General features: G+C 34.4%; 1 protein-coding gene across 1 annotated transcript in view; it reads right to left on the bottom strand.

Annotated features, from left to right (window-relative positions):
• Positions 1-1,191: 1,191 nt before the first annotated feature.
• LOC114336495 (uncharacterized) overlaps positions 1,192-20,390 on the bottom strand; it is a 165,812-nt gene continuing 146,613 nt past the window's right edge. The window contains exons 18-23 of the mRNA XM_028286871.2: positions 19,282-19,521; positions 17,220-17,621; positions 16,338-17,075; positions 15,389-15,669; positions 7,421-7,736; positions 1,192-7,334 (exon numbers count right to left, since the gene is read on the bottom strand). Of these exons, the coding sequence (XP_028142672.1) occupies positions 7,177-7,334; positions 7,421-7,736; positions 15,389-15,669; positions 16,338-17,075; positions 17,220-17,621; positions 19,282-19,521 (2,135 nt within the window). The 3' untranslated portion in view covers positions 1,192-7,176. The remainder of the gene's footprint in view (positions 7,335-7,420; positions 7,737-15,388; positions 15,670-16,337; positions 17,076-17,219; positions 17,622-19,281; positions 19,522-20,390) is intronic.

Below are 20,390 nucleotides of genomic sequence, written 5' to 3' on the forward strand. Positions count from 1 at the left end.
TAAAAAACAATATATTAGGTGAATATTGATAGAAATTTTGATGGTAATCAAATTATATAAATAAAAGTATTACATACTATGTATTTTGGCAGATCAAATAGGTAGGTTTATACCCATGATACATTAACAATTATTACGTACCTGTTGCTTTTAAAAACTATTTAAAAGTCACTACAATATTATAAACTTTTTTGTTTCTGTCCTCACAACAATAAAACTAATATATTATACATTTGTTTACCTTTACCTCCAAACCACAGCTGCCATATCGGATAATTTTTGACATGTCATTTGAACATCCAATCAGAACAAAGTTATAATGCGCATGCGCCGGGCTGATAGGTTTTAACATATAAAAAAAATCACCCTCTATCGCCGGTAAAGAAGTATAACTTCAAAAAAAGGGGCCAACTTTTTTTTTTCAGTGTAACTCGTTTATTTTTGATGCTGTAAACTTTTGTAAAAAACAAGTAATAAGCTTTGTTTCGATATAAAAATGTTAATAAGGTTTTCCTGAAAAACGCTTCTTTCTTCGGTGATTTCGCGTTGAATTATTCGATTTGGAATTAGACGAATAAGAACGTATTTTTCATGAGCTACAACTTTGCTTCTACTCAATTTGTAGACTTTACTGGTACACCATTTTTTTCGTTTTTTTATAGGCTACACTTTTTCTAAAAATATTTTTTTCGATAAAATATTTACTTTTTGAGTTATTTGGGAAAAACGGTCTGAAAACGTAGTTTTTTTTGTCGAAAAATCAACATTTTAAATCGCGAATAACTCGAAAAGTATTGACTTACGTAAAAAACTTTATAGAACAAAGGGTGCTTATAATAAGTCAATTTATCCATTTCCGGCCTTATTTTAAACACGCGTTTTTCACCCCCCGAGAAGGGGTAAATGTCACCCCCCAAGTAAAAGCAACCAACGGCACAAATTCAACTTTGAAGTGGATGGTAAGTAGAACCTAAATCCAAATTTTCATGCAATTCGGAGTTGCCCCTGGAAATTACACTCCAAAACGGTCATTTATTGGGCTAATACAAAATTTGCCGACATAAATCAGCTTTTGCAAGGTCTGTCCTTCACCACGGTCCATTTTCTAATAATCACAATTTGAAATTTATTGTCTCGTCATACCTAAGGCTACTGCGTTTTTCACACAATTTTTATAAATAAAACTAACGCTACATATTTAGTTTTTATTTGACTAGTAAGGGCAGATTCGTCAACGTAGATAAAACTAAAGCCCTAATACAACAAGGAATCAACGAAACTTGCAGAATTTGACAATAGACGACCCTAACATTGAAGTAGTAAAACAGCTCACATACCTGGGTGTACAGGTATCTGGATTGTAGCGAGGAGGAGGAAATACGGAAATGGATAATGTTTGCTAACAAAGCATACTTCTCTCTGTCACAGGTATCTGGATTCAAAGATATCATAGGGAAGTAAAGTTTAAAATATACAGGGTGTTAGTAAATAAGTATGAACAATTTTAAGGACTAATTCTACATGAAAAATTGATACCAGTTTGCTCTATAAACATATGTCCGCAAATGCTTAGTTTCGGAGATACGGGGTGTTGAAATTTTTATTTCAAACTGCCAATTTATTTATTGCTCTAAGACCAGTATGAAAATTAAATTTGGTGAGTTTTAGGAGGTAGTTATTACGAATTTTTTGAAATACAATTTAGAATTCTGTATTCACCATTGGCGCACCTACGGGCAATGGTCTGAATTTTTTTATAAAAAAAATAGTACGACACTGAGATATTTCGAATTAAAAATTATTTTTAAATTTCACGTCTAATTTATGATAAAAAATCTTTCTGGCCTTTTTTTCATATGATGCACCGTTTTTATGCAGAAAAATAAAACATCTTGGCGCGTATTTTTCATTTCTTAATACATCATCAAGAACTATCCAATATAATAGTATTAGACTAGAACAATAACAGAAAATATTACTAATAAGATTTCAACTAGGTGCAAAGCTGCAAGAAATGTTTAAAATGATCTCCTTTACAGATAACAGAAGAATTTTATATTCATAATTGGCGCGCGTACGGGTAATGGTCTGAATTTTTTGAAGAAAAAAATAGTACGCCACTGAGATATGTCAAACTAAAAATCATTTTTGAATTCCTCGTTCAATTTACGACAAAAAATCTTTCTTTCCTTTTTTTCATACGAGGCGCCGTTTTTATACAAAAAAATAAAACATCTTAACGCTTACCAAGTATTTGAGGTAGTTTCCATATGCATAGAAACTTAGTTCAAATACTTTGTAAACGTTAAGATGTTTAATTTTTTTGCATAAAAACGGCGCCACATATGAAAAAAAGACAAGAAAGATTTTTTGTTGTCAATTGAACGAGGAATTCAAAAATGATTTTTAGTTTGACATATCCCAGTGGCGTACTATTTTTTTCTTCAAAAAATTCAGACCATTACCCGTACGCGCGCCAATGATGAATATAAAATTCTTCTGTTACCTGTAAAGGAGATCATTTTAACCATTTCTTGCAGCTTTGCACCTAGTTGAAATGGTATTAGTAATATTTTCTGTTATGGTTCCAGTTTAGTATTAATATATTGGATAGTTCTTGATGATGTATTAAGAAATGAAAAATATGCGCCAAGATGTTTTATGTTTCTGCATAAAAACGGTGCATTATATAAAAAAAGGCAAGAAAGGTTTTTTATCATAAATTAGACGTGGAATTTAAAAATAATTTCTAATTCGAAATACCTCAGTGGCGTAGCATTTTTTTCTTTAAAATAATTCAGACCATTGCCCGTAGGCGCGCCAATGATGAATACAAAATTTTTAATTGTATGTCATAAAATTCGTAATAACTACCTCCTAAAACTCACCAAATTTCATTTTCATAGCTCAACTGGTCTTAGAGCAATAAATAAATTGGCAGTTTGAAATAAAAATTTCAACACCCCGTATCTCCGAAACTAAGCATCTGCGGACATATGTTTATAGAGCAAACTGGCATTAATTTTTCATGTAGAATTAGCCCTTAAAATTTTTCATACTTATTTACTAACACCCTGGATAAAAGCATCATACGACCAATAGCAATATACGGCGTAGAAACATGGATTATGACTGAAAAGACAATAAACCTTTTGAAAGACAGATATTAAGGAGGATATTAGGACCCATTTGTGACAATGGTATATGGAAAATAAGGTTCAACCACGAGGTATACCAATATTACAAAGAACCCTCTAAAGCAAATTATGCAAAAGTACAAAGATTGCGGTGGCTAGGTTACCTTATAGGAATGTATAACGACAGAACACCTAGTAGAATGCTTAGCGGAACTATGATGGGACGTCGGCCAGTAGTTAAACTTAAAAAAATTGAACTTTTTTATATTGATGTTTTTTGAAAAGCTGTGATGAAAAATTAATAAATATTTAAAACTCGACAATACTCGACTTTCAAAAATCTGCCCTTATTTCATATTTACAACAACATTTATACATATTTTAAACTTTTAACATTTTTAAAAGATGTTTTTAACTGATATGAGGAGCTACTTAGCAACTAACCTTAACATTTTATAAAACGCATAACAAAAAAAAAATAACAGTTTTTTTAGGACGACTCTACTTTTATTTGTTAACATGTGACAACAAATTAATATAATTATAAAAAAGTGAATTATACTTTAGATTTTTGTAGAACTTGACATGTAAAAAATTAATATTGACATTGAAATATAAAAATATACACTATTTTCTTAAATAAAATTTGCAGTATCATTTAGTGTATCTTGCTAGATTTGTATAGAAATATTTAGAACATGAACAAAAACACGAATTTTATATTTAGTAAATTTCTGACTGTTACCTTTCCTAAAAAAAGCTGTAAAATGAAAATTTTTTAAAGCTGTCGCGAACCTGTCTCAAAATGTCCACGAATCTGAAGAATTATTTTAACCCTCCGTTAGTCGCGTCGGTGGCAGGGGTCAACCACGCCTATATTTACGCTCATTGTACCCAACTGGCACGGTTGGGTCACAGATATAGAGGTTTCACAGTAAAACCACTCCTCTCAAGAAGTAATACCGGCAGCACAGTATCCGACAGTACACAATTGGTAATTCACCAGTGGTGGATGCGGGTTTTCCCTGTTAAAATCCGTACGTTTCTATCCGAATAGCAATGCGAGAGTGGGACAAAAGCGACTAAGAACATTGCGCGGTCGCCATGCGCGACTACAGATTTTACTTCCAATTTTTTGGAGAGTGGTTCTACTGTCCCGCTTTATACTGTGGTTGGGTCTTATAACTTGGATCTACAGACCGAGCTAGTCCTATAAATTCCACGGCTTCGCGCAATCGTACTTGCGACTGCGTTAGTGTTTGGTTGTTGATTCTGTTTAAATATTGGTACTGATTCTGTGGTGTGAATTTTTATCTTTTAGGTGTGGTTTTTGACCGTTGTGGGAAATTATTTATTTAGTTTTGTGTTTATAATTTAAACTCTTGTTTTATTTTCAAAGTTTTTTTGCTGTACTTAAGTAGAAAATGAATAATAATATTTTGTATTATACTTAAATAAAAAATGCAGTATTTTCTGCGAAATGCTATTTTCCAAATAGCTTATAATATGGCTTAGTCAAAATTATAAAGGCTCAGTAAATAATAACAAACAATTACTTGTAATAATAACAAAATAATTTGTAATGATGTTATCTATTTTAAAAAAATCTCCATGAAAAAAAAATAGAATTAATTTCATCATTTTCGTGTCTCATGAGGCGTAGCTACTTTTGCTACTACCCAACGCTTTAGCTACGCTACATACAATTTGTATTATTTTATTAAAAAAACCAATAAGCATTTACTCTGCAAATTGCGTATATATTTTGCTTTGCATTTTCATATAAAGAAACTGCGGTATAATATAATAATTATTATAATATAATATAATATGTATAATAAATTAAAGTTTTTAATATTGCTAATCCAGATTTAGCCATACGACTCACACTCCCTCTAAGGGGAAAATTGACTCATCCCAGATACCTAAGGTATTAAAAGGATTGAGCTCTGGTGGGACTCTTTCCTTTCCATGTTATCGAGCCCTAGGTGACTTGGTATTTATAAACTTAATGTAAATAAAAAACAATGTTAAAAACTTTAATAATATGTATTAGCAATATTAAAAGCTGCATATTATATTATAGTATAATAATTATTATTATAATATAATATAATTATTAAAGTTTTTAACAGTTTAATATATTTTTTTTATTAATAATTATATTAGATACCTAATTATAATAGGTTTGTTCTAGCAAACAGTCAAACTAGTCAGAAACCGTCAGCAAATAGTTGGTCAGTGAGAGAACATAATACAGTCACCAGTGCTATCCCCTCTACTCGCGCTGGTCTGCTATTCGCTGATGTTTCAAACCGTTTGAAACTGACGCTAGAACAAACCTAATATGTATCAGTAGAAACGATTATTTACTTAAATTTGACAAATTCTAACTCCACTCGACCAGTCCACGACCACACAACTCGAAACACAAGTAAGTACGGTTGCGTGAACCATGGCGCGAAGCCGTGGAATTTATAGGACTAGCTCGGTCTGTAGATCCTTGTGGTCTTATCACCGCTCATGTACCTTCATATTAAGGTTAAATAAGTAAACATATTAGGTTTGTTCTAGAAAACAGTCAAACCAGTCAGAAACCGTCAGCAAACAGTTGGTCAGTGAGAGAACATAATACAGTCACCAGTGCTATCCCCTCTACTCGCGCTGGTCAACTATTCGCTGATGGTTTCAAACAGTTTGAAACTGATGCTAGAACAAACCTATTGTCTCAATTCTTCGAGATCAGCCGTGAGTTAAGCCGGTTTTATGTTAGGACGGGGCGTGGACGACACGGCTGTTTTACGGGGCACGTTGAAGAATCGTCTGATATGAAAATATGAAAAGCATTGGCTAGTTTATGCTACAACGGGACGGAGCGACAGCAGAGTGGGGTCGTGCGTTTCTATTGTCCTACGGCACGTATCGTGCACCCCCCGGTCTAACATAAATCAGCCTTTAGTCGTTGTTGATGGATAAAGATTATTGGCTGACGCTCGTCACCCGTGCGCCTAACTACGTTACTATTTGGGATCAGGTACATATTTTATAATTTTTAATTTATTATAATAAGATAAGATTCTGTTGTACAATACTTTTTTGTTTTTGTATTATAGTGTTGCAAAAAAACGAAAAATGTCCAAGAAGAAAAGAGAAAAATATAGCACAGCAAGGATCCCAATACGTGCATGGAATGGCGTTAATTAATAAGGTGTGGGGGGTTGGTTTTATGAACGAGTTAAGTTGGCAGCTCATAAAACCAAGAGAAATCGTAGACGTGTAAAATTATTAATAAATGCTCTAGAACCCGAGCATAATGAAACACCTATGGCATCGCCACGTGGGAGATGTTATGAATGTGGAAGAGACGTGACCAAACAACCCGAAGATAGTGTATAAAGTGCCGCAAGTAGACATGCATTGATCATTTAAAAGATACTTGTAATCCATGCCTAGATGGCTGATAATATTTTTTGTTTCCGTTTTTCGCAGATTTTTAATGGAAATAATGTATTGTTTTTAACTATATGAATAAAATTTTGTTAATGTAACCAGTATGTACTTATTTTTCATCCTATTTTATTTAAAAACATCGTTGTTTGAAAAAATAAGACAACTTAAACATGGGTGACATCTGTTGGCTACGCGCCCAACCACGTCATACTTATACCCGCGCCTAACGCAGAGTTAAAATAGGTGAATACTAAATGTTTTACAAATCTAGCTATAGGGCAAAAGGCTTTTAAAAGGAATTGTTACATTATGCAATATACAGATTTTACACATATTTTTTTATAAAATAACTTGAATAAAACCAAAATTATTTCGGTAGATACAAACAAGTCTATTTTTAAAAAGTACTAATATATTCGACATAACAAAATACGATGTATTTTAACAAACAAATAACGATAAGTACTATAACATTTCAAAAAATATATTATGTTAACGAAATTGCTTAAATAAAACGCAACATTGACATATATAAAATACTTAAAATAAGTATTCATGAAGCAGAAAATAAAACTAATTCAATTTGAATTTAAACTACGCAGGGTACTGCATGAAGCGACGGTTGAATGATGCCACCTGACCCTGGCAACAGCGACCGTTCTTTTCTTAGGAATTCATCCACTGCTTTAGCAGCCTGGCGACCTTCGGCAATGGCCCATACTACAAGAGATTGTCCCCTTCGACAATCTGAAAATAAATATCGAATTAAATAATATACTTAGAGTACATTTTTTAGCAACTATTAACAAGGAAAAAGCCATAGACATATTTACCTCCTGCAGCGAAAACATTGTCTACGTTAGTTTTGTAGTCCTTGGTATTAAAGTTGGATCTAGCATCCAACGTAAGCTCTAGCTGATCACCAATAGCTCTTTCAGGTCCTAAGAAACCCATAGCTAAAAGAACTAGATCCGCTTTGAAGATTTTTTCTGTTCCAGGTACTTGGTTCATCTGCCAACGTCCGCTGTCGTCTTTGGTCCACTCCACGTTGACAGTTTTCACGCCACTAACATTGCCTTTACCGTCGTCCAGGAATTCTTGTGTCATAATGCTGAACACCCTTGGATCGGAACCATAACGAACTTTTACCTACAAAGAAAGTTTAGTTGAAAAATAAAATGAAAGAGGTCGATAAACAAAATAAATGAGCAATTTATTTTTGTAATCAATATCACCAAGTTGCGATTTTTGTGCCAAGTAAATAGTCCTGGATCCCGCGTACTAAAGAAAAGTTTATTAATAGTAAGCTAGAAATTTGTTCATAGCTTAAGTCAGTCGAACAAACTTTGACATGATATATGGGAATACTGGAACAGGGGAAGTTTTAATTGTGGAACATGATAAACGTGTCGTACTGACAAGTTTACGATTGTGAAGAATAGCAAGTTGTTTTAAGTTTATTCAATAGCTAACGTTATATATAATATATGAAAAAATGTTTGTCCGAGAAAAATGTTGGGCAGTTTAACGAGTCCGACACGTAGAACATGTCACATGATAGGAATTATGTTGGTGGTAAATAGCAGTCTGATTTTTGTATCTGATTTTTGTATGAGAGTTTAATGAAAGGTTAAAAAATCAATTGGAAGTTCTGTCCGACAAAATTAATGGGACGTTTTTGTAGTCCGACGTTCTACACCTGTAAGATATAGACAAAAATACTGGTGATAATAGCAAGCTAATTTTAATTTTTGTATGTACAAATTATATTTTGTAACGCAAAAAGTTATACGTCGAATTTTGAGAAATCAACATCGATTTTACTTAATAAATATTTAAATTCTGCTACAGAAAGTTGGCTAAATATACGACGAGACATTTTTTCATCAGTTGTAACTGACTGTTCTATTAGTTCCCATTTTAGTATTTGAGCTGAATGATCAGAAATGGCTGGATCCGTTATACATATATTTAGTGTTCGAAAATCTAAGTTAGTTATTATGTAATCAATAGATGTTTTGGTTATTATATTACCGTATTTTGCTATTCGGGTTGCAACTGATATATGTGATTTTAGCTGAAAGCTGTCTTGGGTATTGGGTATTTTTTTTGGGCATTCTTTCATTTTTCCGAATGTATGTGAATATAAATAATAACATACAACTAAAATAGCTTTATCAATATGCAACTAAGTCATTCTGAAAAAATGATTTTTTTATTTATTTCCTTCGATTTTCTCAAACTTTTTGTAAAATTTGTATCGGTAAATGGAATGTCCTTCTGGGATAAACTAACATATGCATTTAATACAGCGTTCCCAATAAACGTGTTAAACCAAATAACGAAAAACGTAAACATAACAAAGTAAAGTTTTCAGTTGAGTTAGAAAATGAAATATCGGAACTTAAACATGATAACTGGATTAGAAAAAACTCTAATATTATCAGCAACGAAAATTAGAGACAAAAAAAAACAAATGATTAACCACAAAATTAAACTTGAAAAACAGAAGCATTTCTCAGATTTAATCAATAACTCCAGTAATAAAACGAAAACAGTGAGGCAACTAGTAAATACAAAACTAAATAGAAGGAAGAGACTTGACCTTCCAAAAAAAAACTGGAATACAATAATAGGCATTTAGAGTGTCCTAAAGAAATATCTAATGTTTTCGTCGAGTATCTCCAAGTCCGTAGAATCAATAGTTCCAAAAAATGGTCAATGGAACAAAGATTGACAATGAACATTGACAAGACGTACACCTAATGAATCACTTTATTTTCACCCAATCATTGAATACGATGTTTTGGAGGTAATCAATTCTTTTAACAACAAAAAGTCCACAGGATTTGATGACATGCCAGTTTAACTCCTAAAGGAATGTTCATCACAATTTGCTCCTTTTATAACCGAATTAATTAATTATTCAGTGAGTACCGGAAAATTCCTCGATATTTTAAAAACTTCTAAAGTAGTTCCGGTTTATAAGAAAGGTTCAAGAAACTTATTATCAAATTACAGAGGCATATCTATTTTAAGCGTTATCGCAAAAACTTATGAAAAAGTAGTGTATAATATAATTACGTCATTTCTAAATAAAACAAGAATCCTTAGTAGTAAACAACACGGATTTCGATAAGGACGATCATGTGAAATAGCTACAGTAGATTTAATTCAAGTTATTCATGAAAAAATAGATCAAAATTTGTACACTTTTGGAATATTCTTTGATCTCTCGAGGGCCTTCGACTGTCTTGATCCAGTATGTATAAAAGAAAAACTTATAGCTATAGGCATTCGCGAACCGGTCAACTCATGGATATATTCGTATACAACGAATAGACCACTTTTTGTGTCTATTAATAATATTTCATCGGAAATCTACTATAGTAATTTAGGAATACCCCAGGGTGGAATATTGGGTCCACTACTCTTTTTACTTTATATAAATGATATCATCATTCTCTTTGCCTTATCCCTATGCGGGGTCGGCTTCCCTAATTGCATTTCTCCACACAATTCTGTCTTGGGTCATATCAATGTTAATCCCCTTTACCAACATGTCCTGCCTTATCGCCTCCCCCCAGGTCTTCTTTGGTCTTCCTCTCCTACTCCTTCCAGGAATCTGCACTTCAGCTATTCTTCGTATTGGGTGATTAACGTCTCGACGTTGAACATGACCGAACCATCTTAACCTATGCTCTCTCATTTTGGCATCAATTGGTGCCACACCTAGACTTCCCCTAATATACTCATTTCTAATTTTATCCTTCTTTGTCACTCCACTCATCCATCTAAGCATTCTCATTTCCGCCACATGCATTCGTTGTTCCTCTTTCTTTTTCACTGCCCAACATTCAGTCCCGTACATCATAGCCGGTCTTATGGCTGTTTTATAGAATTTTCCCTTCAGCTTCATTGGAATTTTTCTGTCACACAACACACCACTCGCTTCTTTCCACTTCATCCATCCAGCCCTAATTCTACTGCATGCATCTCCATCTATTTCTCCATTACTCTGTAATACCGATCCTAGGTACTTAAAACTATTGCTTTTCACAATCATTTCACCATCCAAAGATACCATTTTATTTGTAGTAGCTCCATCTTTAAATGAACATTCCAAATACTCTGTTTTTGTCCTACTAAGTTTTAAACCTTTTTCCTCCAGAGCTTGTCTCCACTGTTCCAGTTTTTGTTCTAAGTCTCTTTCACTATTTCCTACTAACACGACATCATCAGCATACATTAAGCACCATGGAATGTTACCCTGTAGTTTCGCTGTTATCTGGTCCAAAACTAATGAGAATAAATACGGACTAAGCACAGAGCCTTGGTGCAATCCTACTTTCACATGAAATTTATCAGTCTCTCCCACACCTGTCCTAACACTAGTCGTTACTCCCTCATACATATCCCTCACAATCTTTACATATTCACCAGGGACTCCTTTCTTATTGAGTGCCCACCACAGAATCTCTCGAGGAACTCTATCATATGCTTTCTCAAGATCAATGAATACCATATGAGCGTTTGTTTCTTTACTCCTGTATTTTTCCATCAACTGCCTTATAATGAAAATTGCATCTGTTGTTGATCTACCCTGCATAAAGCCAAATTGATTCTCGGATATTTCGGTCTCTTCACGTATCCGTCTGTCAATTACTCTTTCCCATATTTTCATGGTGTGGCTAAGCAGTTTTATAGTCCTGTAGTTTGTACATTGTTGTATATCTCCCTTGTTTTTGTAAACAGGTACCAGTATACTGCTTCTCCATTCGTCTGGCATTTGTCCGACTTCCATAATTCTATTAAATAGACCTGCTAGCCACCTTGTTCCTGTCTCTCCCAATGCTCTCCATACTTCCCCAGGAATATCATCTGGTCCTACCGCTTTTCCTTTCTTTATTTTTTGAAGCGCTTGAGCCACTTCCTCGTTGGTTATTTTGGTGACCATTGCTGCTACTGTCTCCGTTGACTCTACAGGCTGTCTGTCAAATTCTTCATTTAATAAGCTGTCAAAGTACTTTCTCCATCTCTTTTTGACTTCCCTTTCGTGAACTAGTATTTTATTATTTTCATCTCGGATACATCTAATCTGATTAAAATCTTTTGCTTTCCTTGCTCTCTGTTTGGCTATTTTATATATCTTCGTTTCGCCTTCCCTGGTATATACTTTATATAAATGATATGCCTGAATATATCTCAGAAAAACATATTCATGACCACCATACTTGTCTCAGCGGAATCCTTCAAATTAGCACATTCTAAGGTCAAGAATGTAATCTTGTCATTTAAGAACTGGTGCTACCGAAATAATTTGGTAATAAATATAGGTAAGACAGTATGTATTCAGTTTTCTTATGGTGAAAGAAAAATAAGTACTTCTGCGTTCGAAATTACAGACAACGTGATTATTAAATTAGTTGATAGTACTAAGTTTCTTGGCACGATTGTGGACAATACTTTAAATTTTCGTGAACACGTAAACAATACCTGTTTAAAATTGAATCGAACATATTTCGCGATATTGTCGTTAAAGGACGAAGTTACTGTAAATGCGTTGGTTACACTATACTATTCCCAAGTGTATTCCATAATCAGTCAAAACATTATTATTTGGGGACAGGCATCGGAAAGTTTGAGAGTATTTGTCCTACAAAAACGAATAATTCGAACAATATTTGGTTTAAGCTTTAGAGACAGTTGTCGACAATGTTTTACAAATAATAACATTCTTACGCTTGCTTCAATATATATCTATAGGTTGTTGTCACGCACGTTCACTAAGTTAAATGATCATAAAACAGCAAATGACTTACACGCATATAACACAAGAAACGCCGGGATAATATATCTTCCCCGTCATATTCATACTAATTTTAGAAAATCTCCTGAATATGCAGGCTCCCGACTTTTTAATACGCTACCATCTAGTTTTAAAAATTTTAATTAACTAAGAACTTTCCAAAAAAACTTAATTCTTAATAAGCCATGCCTTTTATTCAGTACGTGAATTTACAGAATGCTTAGCTCTAATTATTTAGAAGATGTCCAATGTCTGGGGCGAATTTTAATTTTTGTATTGACATGATTTATGGAATAATTGTTGGCAACTTATTATGTATTTGTCTTGTACTATATATCATTTTTGTTTGTAATTTCAGTGTTGTAATATTTATTGTATTTTTTGACATGCCCTATGCATAAGTGTATGTAACCAAGGGTTAATAAAATTATCTATCTATCTATCTACCCATGAACGATCACATCAATCACTTATTTTGTATTTGCTGTCTTTTTCTATAAATATCAAACATTTGTTATAGAAAAAGATAGCAAATACAAAATAAGTGATTGATGTGATCGTTCATGGGTATTCTTTCATTTTTCCGACTGTACTTGCATTTGTATATACATACATGCACACTCCAAAAACAGCGAGGTAAGTATAAATGTGTGTTGCGATTGCAACTTGTAGAAAATTATGTTGCAACTGACGCTCGCCTTTTCTTTCCGACCAGCAGAATAATTTGGCTAGGTGTAAGGCAGGTTTTTTTCTACATACTCGTAAATGCGTTGGGTTTTTTGTGAGCCGGTTTTATGTAAACGTAGGGTGTGTGGTTCTCTCCCGTTATTTTTGTATAGCATTCGTGACTTCGTGTGCCGACTCTCAAACAATTAACATGCACCACTTTGTGTAAAACTAGATCGCTAAAATGCGAGATTTTCTTTGTGAAATCAATTTAAAAGTTTAGTAAGTAGTTATGTGTAGTTTTTGTGAAAATGATCGCCAGAATAAAGGTAAATTCTTTTATTAAACTTAGACCCTGCACGAGTTTTTATTTCCACGAACCAGTCGAAGGGAGCTGCCCCCAACCGGTGGCTTGGACGAAGTAGTGGGGATAAATCAACCCCTCATTCCGTTCAATGTGTATATATTTAAAAAAAATTGTTATTTTTTGGGTGGAATTTGTTCTAGATATCTATCATATTTTTAGTATTCTCAAAATGATAATAGATAATGTCATAGAACATGAGAAAGTAATCTCTTAGGATTTTCTAATTAGGCGCATCACAAAGTATGGAAAATTTCCTACAAAAACGTTGTATGCATTTTTTTCATAGTCAAATCTTAACCCTGTAAAACGACGTTGAAAAATGTGAAGAGTGTAAAAATTCCGTGCTTATTAGCATAGACGTATATATAACACATGATTAGATGTATGTGTATGTAGAAGACTGAATTTGTCTGTGTGACATTTTGTGCTCTATACAAAGTAGTATTTGAAAGCACATGGTCTCTGATTTTCTGTTTGCCTCGTGTGTTTGAAATTAAAATTTAAATTAGCTATTGAGTGTTTTTGTGTCTATTTTTGAGTGTGGACAGTTTAAATTTTAAGCCACCAAATGAAAAAGTGAAAAAATTCAACGCAAAATGTTTGAGTAATTGTAGAACATTTTACAAAGTTCGTAAAATACTTGATCATCAATTCAATGCGGTTCAGTTGACAGATAATTGTGAAAATTCTATTGGATATTCTTCGTGCTATAAGGCTTTTTGAGTTAAAAGGGCTTGATTGAAGAAGGGTACCTAAATAAATTATTTATTAAAATTGTAGGTATATCGTAATTTTTCTCAAATTTGTACAAATGAAATATATAATGTAATACGTCACATGGCTAAAAATAATTTGCTGCCAAAATAAATCGATTAGTTTAAATCTGAAGTTACGATTGCAATTTATGATGAATTATTGTCAAAAGTGACAGTTTTTAGTCTCTATAGCTTGGACTATAATAAACTTAAATAACAATGTATTACAGTGAGGTACCTAAATGATTTTGAGATAAATCGAAAGATATCGATTGTAAGTACCTACTTTTGACATAGAATAATCACTCGTTATTGAAATTTCAAAAATTATTTTTTTAAATTGTCCGACTACGAAATCCACCCCTTATTTTTTTCGGACAACAGTCATTATGTGTAAAGAATAGTTTACTTAATTAAATGGCCTTTTTTTCGGAAAGCTATATATCACCAGCATTTTTGTCTATATCTTACAGGTTTAGAACGTCGGACTACAAAAACTTCCCATTAGTTTTGTCGGACAGAACTTACAATTGATTCATTACTCACTTTCATTAAACTCTCATGCAAAAAATCAGACTGCTATTTATCACCAACATAATTCCTATCACGTGACATGTTCTACGTGTCGGACTCGTTAAACTGCCCAACATTTTTGTCGGACAAACTTTTTTTTATATATTATATAACGTTGGCTATTGAATAAACTTAAAAAAAACTTGCTATTTTTCACAATCGTAAATTTGTCAGGACGACACGTTTATCATGTTCCACAATTAAAACTTCCCCTGTTCCAGTGTTCCCATACATCAAAGTTTGTTCGACTTGACACCGTTAAGCTATGAACAAATTTCTAGCTTGTTATTAATAAACTTTTCCTTGGTACGCGGGATCCAGGACTAAAAAGCAACTTACAATGAATTAACCCATTTTAAGATGACGTTGAAATGTTTTCCCTTATAAAAGAGTATATTTTTCTCAAAATTGTCTATAGAGAAATTCATTTCTAAAAAAGTGTTACTGTGAGTAAAGTCTTAGGTTCTGCGAGTAGAAAGGAGATCTAGTCTAAAAACAATATCTAAGTAATGTCGTATGTGTGCAAAAAACAAGCGGATGAACCTGATGAAAAGCGTTTTATGATGACATTTTAATTAGTCAATGTAAGTGCAAAGTATTAAAAACGTAGAGTAAAAAGTAGAAATATCACCTCTTCATGTCCATAATCCACTCTGAAGACTCTAGGCCATTGAGGCCATGGATTGTCGTTAGATCTTTTCGGTCCAGGTTCCGGTAGAATTTCAAAAGTGGTTATCGAAGCAGCACCTTGCCTTAAAGAAGTTGCAATGCAATCACAGCCAGTATCACCACCGCCTATTATTATCACATTTTTGTCTTTGGCATGAGGCCCATCAAAATTGGCACCGAGTTGTTTCTTTTGCCAACCCTCCAGGAATTCCATGGCGAAATGAATGCCATTCAATTGACGACCTACAAAAATTTATTTCTTTATATAAACAAATCCAAAGTTTTTTGGGAATCCCCTATCTAGAAAGTATGTCTCTCTTGTAGAGCTTTCAGATGAGTGAGGCCTGAACTTTATCTAAATCTGGGGGAAATATTTAATGGGTCCCAGACTAATAGTCCGTGAGATAGTGTCTTTGACCGGAGCATTTTGGCATTTAGTCAGTTGATCCAAAGCTTATTAACAAATGATGTGTCAGCGGGCCCAAAACCGGGACATAAAATGAAAAAAGACCAGGAAAATTAATAATAAAAATAATTACACTTTTATAAAAAAGAACATTTTATAATATCGCGTTTTTATTATTTATATGATCCAATTTAAAAAAGTATCACAAAAACAATTATTTTTCAGATCAAAATGTCAATTTTAAAAACAAAAAGAATTTCCAACGCCGGAAATCGAACCCGACCCGCCTAGCACCTGGGTGAAAGCCAGGTATCCTAACCACTAGACCATTATGGATGTAAGGCATGGAGATACATATTTGACATATAATTTGTGGGTTTTTTTCCATATTCTTTCGTATTATTTTTCTTGCCTAAAAGCCCCGGAGTCGCGCCAGCTGACAGACATTTTCGTTGTCAAACAAAATTTGACACTACCGTACTTGCGAAAATCTGTTATAACTTACCTGGAAGTGGTAAATCTCTCGGCCATGTAGCCCCTGTCGTAAGTACAACGGCATTATATTCTTCGCTCAATTCTTTTGCTGAGATATCCTTCCCTACGTTAACATTTGTCTTAAACTCGATGCCTTCGGCAGCTAAAAGATCAACTCTTCTTTGGACAACTGTCTTGCTTAATTTCATCGTAGGTATTCCGTATTGTAACAGTCCCCCAACTCTGTCGTTTCTTTCGAAAACAATTACTGAATGACCGGCTTTATTTAATTGATTTGCACATGCCATACCAGCAGGGCCCGAACCCACAACCGCTACACGCCGACCAGTGCGATTTGTTGGAATCTGAGGCACAATCCAACCGTTCTCGAACGCGTGGTCAATTATGGAGCATTCGATATTCTTGATGGTAACACTCGGTTCAGAAATACCAAGTACACAAGCAGCTTCACATGGTGCTGGACACACCCGTCCTGTAAACTCGGGGAAGTTATTTGTCTGCAGAAGATGGTTCAGCGCCTGTCTCCATTGATTCTGGAACACCAGAAGGTTCCATTTCGGAATAATATTTCCCAAAGGACATCCATGACTATTAGATTGGCAGAAGGGTACCCCGCATTCCATACAACGGGCTGCTTGTACCCGCAGACCTTTACGCACATGAGTGAAGTTGTAAATTTCGTCCCAGTCTTTCATACGCTTGTCTGCAGGGCGGTAAGGGGCCATTTCTCTCGGATACTTCATAAAGCCTAAAAATTATTTTTGTCTGTAATTTTTGAGTTATTCATCATTAGAAAAATAATTACATCATTCATAAAATATCAAAAAATCAACAATTCAACAAATTGTCTAAATAAAAAACATATGTACTCATAAAAAATCACTAAACGTACCTCTTGTCTTATCCAGGGCCCTTTCGGCTTTCTTCTGCTCCTGAGAAGCATCTCCGATAGTATCCTCAATATCTTTTATTTTAGGTTCAACAGGTTGATTTTGAGTGACAACAACTTCAGTTGTTTTTTGTTTTAAAGCTCTTTGATATTCATACGGGAACACTTTAACGAATTCTTTGCGACGGCTCTCAAATTCGTCTATTAGTTGTTGAGCAATCACGCTACCTGTTTCTTCTTGGAATTCTTTCAGAAGAGATTTTACCAGCTCAACATCTTCTTTGTCTTCTAGTTTGCAAAGTTCGACCATCTCCATGTTGCATTTAGTAGAGAATTTGCCGTCGACGTCCCATACGTAGGCGATACCTCCAGACATACCGGCGGAAAAATTTCTGCCAGTAAGACCTGAAATTCAAAATTAACAAACATATTTAAAAACAGAAAAAAATATATACATATTCATAATAACAAATACTGTTTTTCGTTTTCGTTTTGTTTAACTCTTTCAAGGACAGAGGATTTATTGATATACCACCAAGAAACATAACCGCAGGGGTACACACTCTGTACCATCATTTCAAATGTCTGTAGTAATCAATGCAGTGGTTGAAAATTAAAAGTACGTCAGTAGCGGGTCTAGGACGTTTCATCGCCGCCAGTTCATCGCCGCCGTTTCGATGCCGCCAGTTCATCGCCGGCCGATTCATCGCCGGCCCATTCATCGCCAGTCGGTTAATCGCTATCTGATATATTTTCGAATTTTCGACAGTTACATTTATTATTTATTTTTAGTATTAATTAGGAATTCTAGGAAATGACCATTCCCGTTGCCATATTTAATATTTTAATAGACTTTTAAACTTTTATAATATAAAATATATTATAATGATAATCTTTTAAATTTCACGGTCAACATTTCCAACCAAGAGAAACTGTTTCTTAAATTCGAAAAGAACCCACAATTTCTGTAAAAAAATTTAGGGGAAGTAGAACAGTAAATAATTATATTTTTTATTTTTTAATTGTCAAAAGTTTAGAACTGAATTTAACGTCGTGTCGTGTCATCTCCCATAATACAAAATCAACTGACTAACTGGCGATGAAACGGCCGGCGATGAAACGGCCGGCGATGAAACGGCCGGCGATGAAACGGACGGCGATGAAACGGCCGGCGATGAAACGGACGGCGATGAAACGGCCGGCGATGAAACGGACGGCGATGAAATGGGCTGGCGATGAAACGGCGGCATCGAAACGGCGGCGATGAACCGGCGGTGATGAAACGTCCCATTCCGTCAGTAGCACATACATGTAAGTAATACCTCGTACTCAGAGATGGATGAATTGTTAACCCCAGTTGTGTATTCGTACATTATAAAACGGTAAGTAGTTGTGTGCATTTTTGGCGAATATTTTTTTATTTCAAGAATTGTATATTCTAAGTAAATTTTCTAAATTTTGCACATTGCAGGATATACAAGTACAAGTACATTTTGCACATTGTAAGTCTTCTATACTGAAGTTCACATTCAGATGGCAGCGTTACAGAGCTACGCCTGTTCTTTCTATATGGCAGAAATAACTACAATGTTGTCAAAGTTTTTAATCGTACCTTATAGACCGGCTCCTATAAACGAATTATAATTTGGGAACTTTTTTTGAGTTTGGCCTTGCTTATTTAAAAAAAGTAGCAAAATTTACAATGGCAGTAGAATTGGCAACACTGTTATCCTATAATCATACACTGCCATCTCAATGTGACTTCCACTATAGATAATATTTTTTTTGGTACTACTTTGGTACACTAATTAGCAGTTCCACATAGTGGATACGTTGATAATCACCGCACGGCGCTCACCCTCTTCGATTCAACCGGTTTGCGGTTTATATGTAGGGGAGCGCATGTCGTATCCATTTGAGCAGCTACACCGAGCGCGGATCACCCTTGTATGGATACGTACCTTTACATCACTTTAGTTAATTTCTTTCATTTCACCACTTTTTTTTACTTTTATGGATCAAACGCAATGGCAAATAAACACAGATATTTCATATATGTACTCACCCAAAATCAAAACTATTCCCCCGGTCATATATTCGCAACCGTGATCCCCTACACCTTCTACGACAGCTACTGCTCCAGAATTTCTGACTGCAAAACGTTCTGATGCGATACCTCTCATAAAAGCTTTTCCTGTAGTTGCTCCATATAGACATACATTGCCAACGATAACGTTCAAGTGGGATTCAAATGGAGATGATTTGGGAGGGTAAATTACGATAGTTCCACCTGATAGACCCTTACCTAAAAAAATAACAATATAATACATATTACATACTAAACTAAAGAAACTATTGAAGTTAACATAAATGGGGAGTTTCTGAACAATTTGCAATTTGCAGACGACGTAGTCCTTATTGCAGACCGGGTAGATCATGCCTGCCAGCTTCTTCAAGGCCTTCAAAGCTCTTGTACATGAGTTGGATTTAAATTAATTTTTCCAAAATACAATACATGACCAACCTTGTACTGGCGAAAAACATCTCAACTAATGGCACGCAAATTGAACAGGTGTATAACTATAAATATCTGGACTACGAGATTAAATTAGGAAGAGATAATCAAACAACAGAGCTAAGCAGGAGAATAGTACTGGCATGTTACCAGATTCAAAGATGGAAGATGGACAATGAAAATTCTAGAATGGAGACCTAGACATGATGCTTGTCGTAATTGACGACGTCAAGAGCCTTGTCATAATCCGATAAGGTGGCCGGACGACATCCAGCACAAATGGATTCAGGGTGTTCAAGATAGGATGCAATGGAATTATTTACGAGAAGCCTATGTCCAGCAGTGGACTCAAAATAGCTGATGATATATTATGTATAATAATTGCAGATGACTGCAATTTCTCTGACTTTCTATTAATCCGCTAATATTGCTATAACCTGACTTCTTCTTTTAGTATTGGTACCACAGCCTGCTACATTCTGCTGATGAGTTTGCTACACATGTGTCTTCATTAAGTAAGATGAGAGCTGCTACTTTGATTTTTCTCTCTTTCGTGTTTGTTTCTTTTATGACTATTGATGCATATTTCCATTGTACTCTGTGCTCATTGTCCTAGGCAAATTAGTTGGTTTCAAATCGTATAGTTTATAGAACCAAGT

This window comes from Diabrotica virgifera, chromosome 8 (assembly GCF_917563875.1).
Source record: "Diabrotica virgifera virgifera chromosome 8, PGI_DIABVI_V3a".
Classification (NCBI taxonomy): Eukaryota; Metazoa; Arthropoda; class Insecta; order Coleoptera; family Chrysomelidae; genus Diabrotica; species Diabrotica virgifera.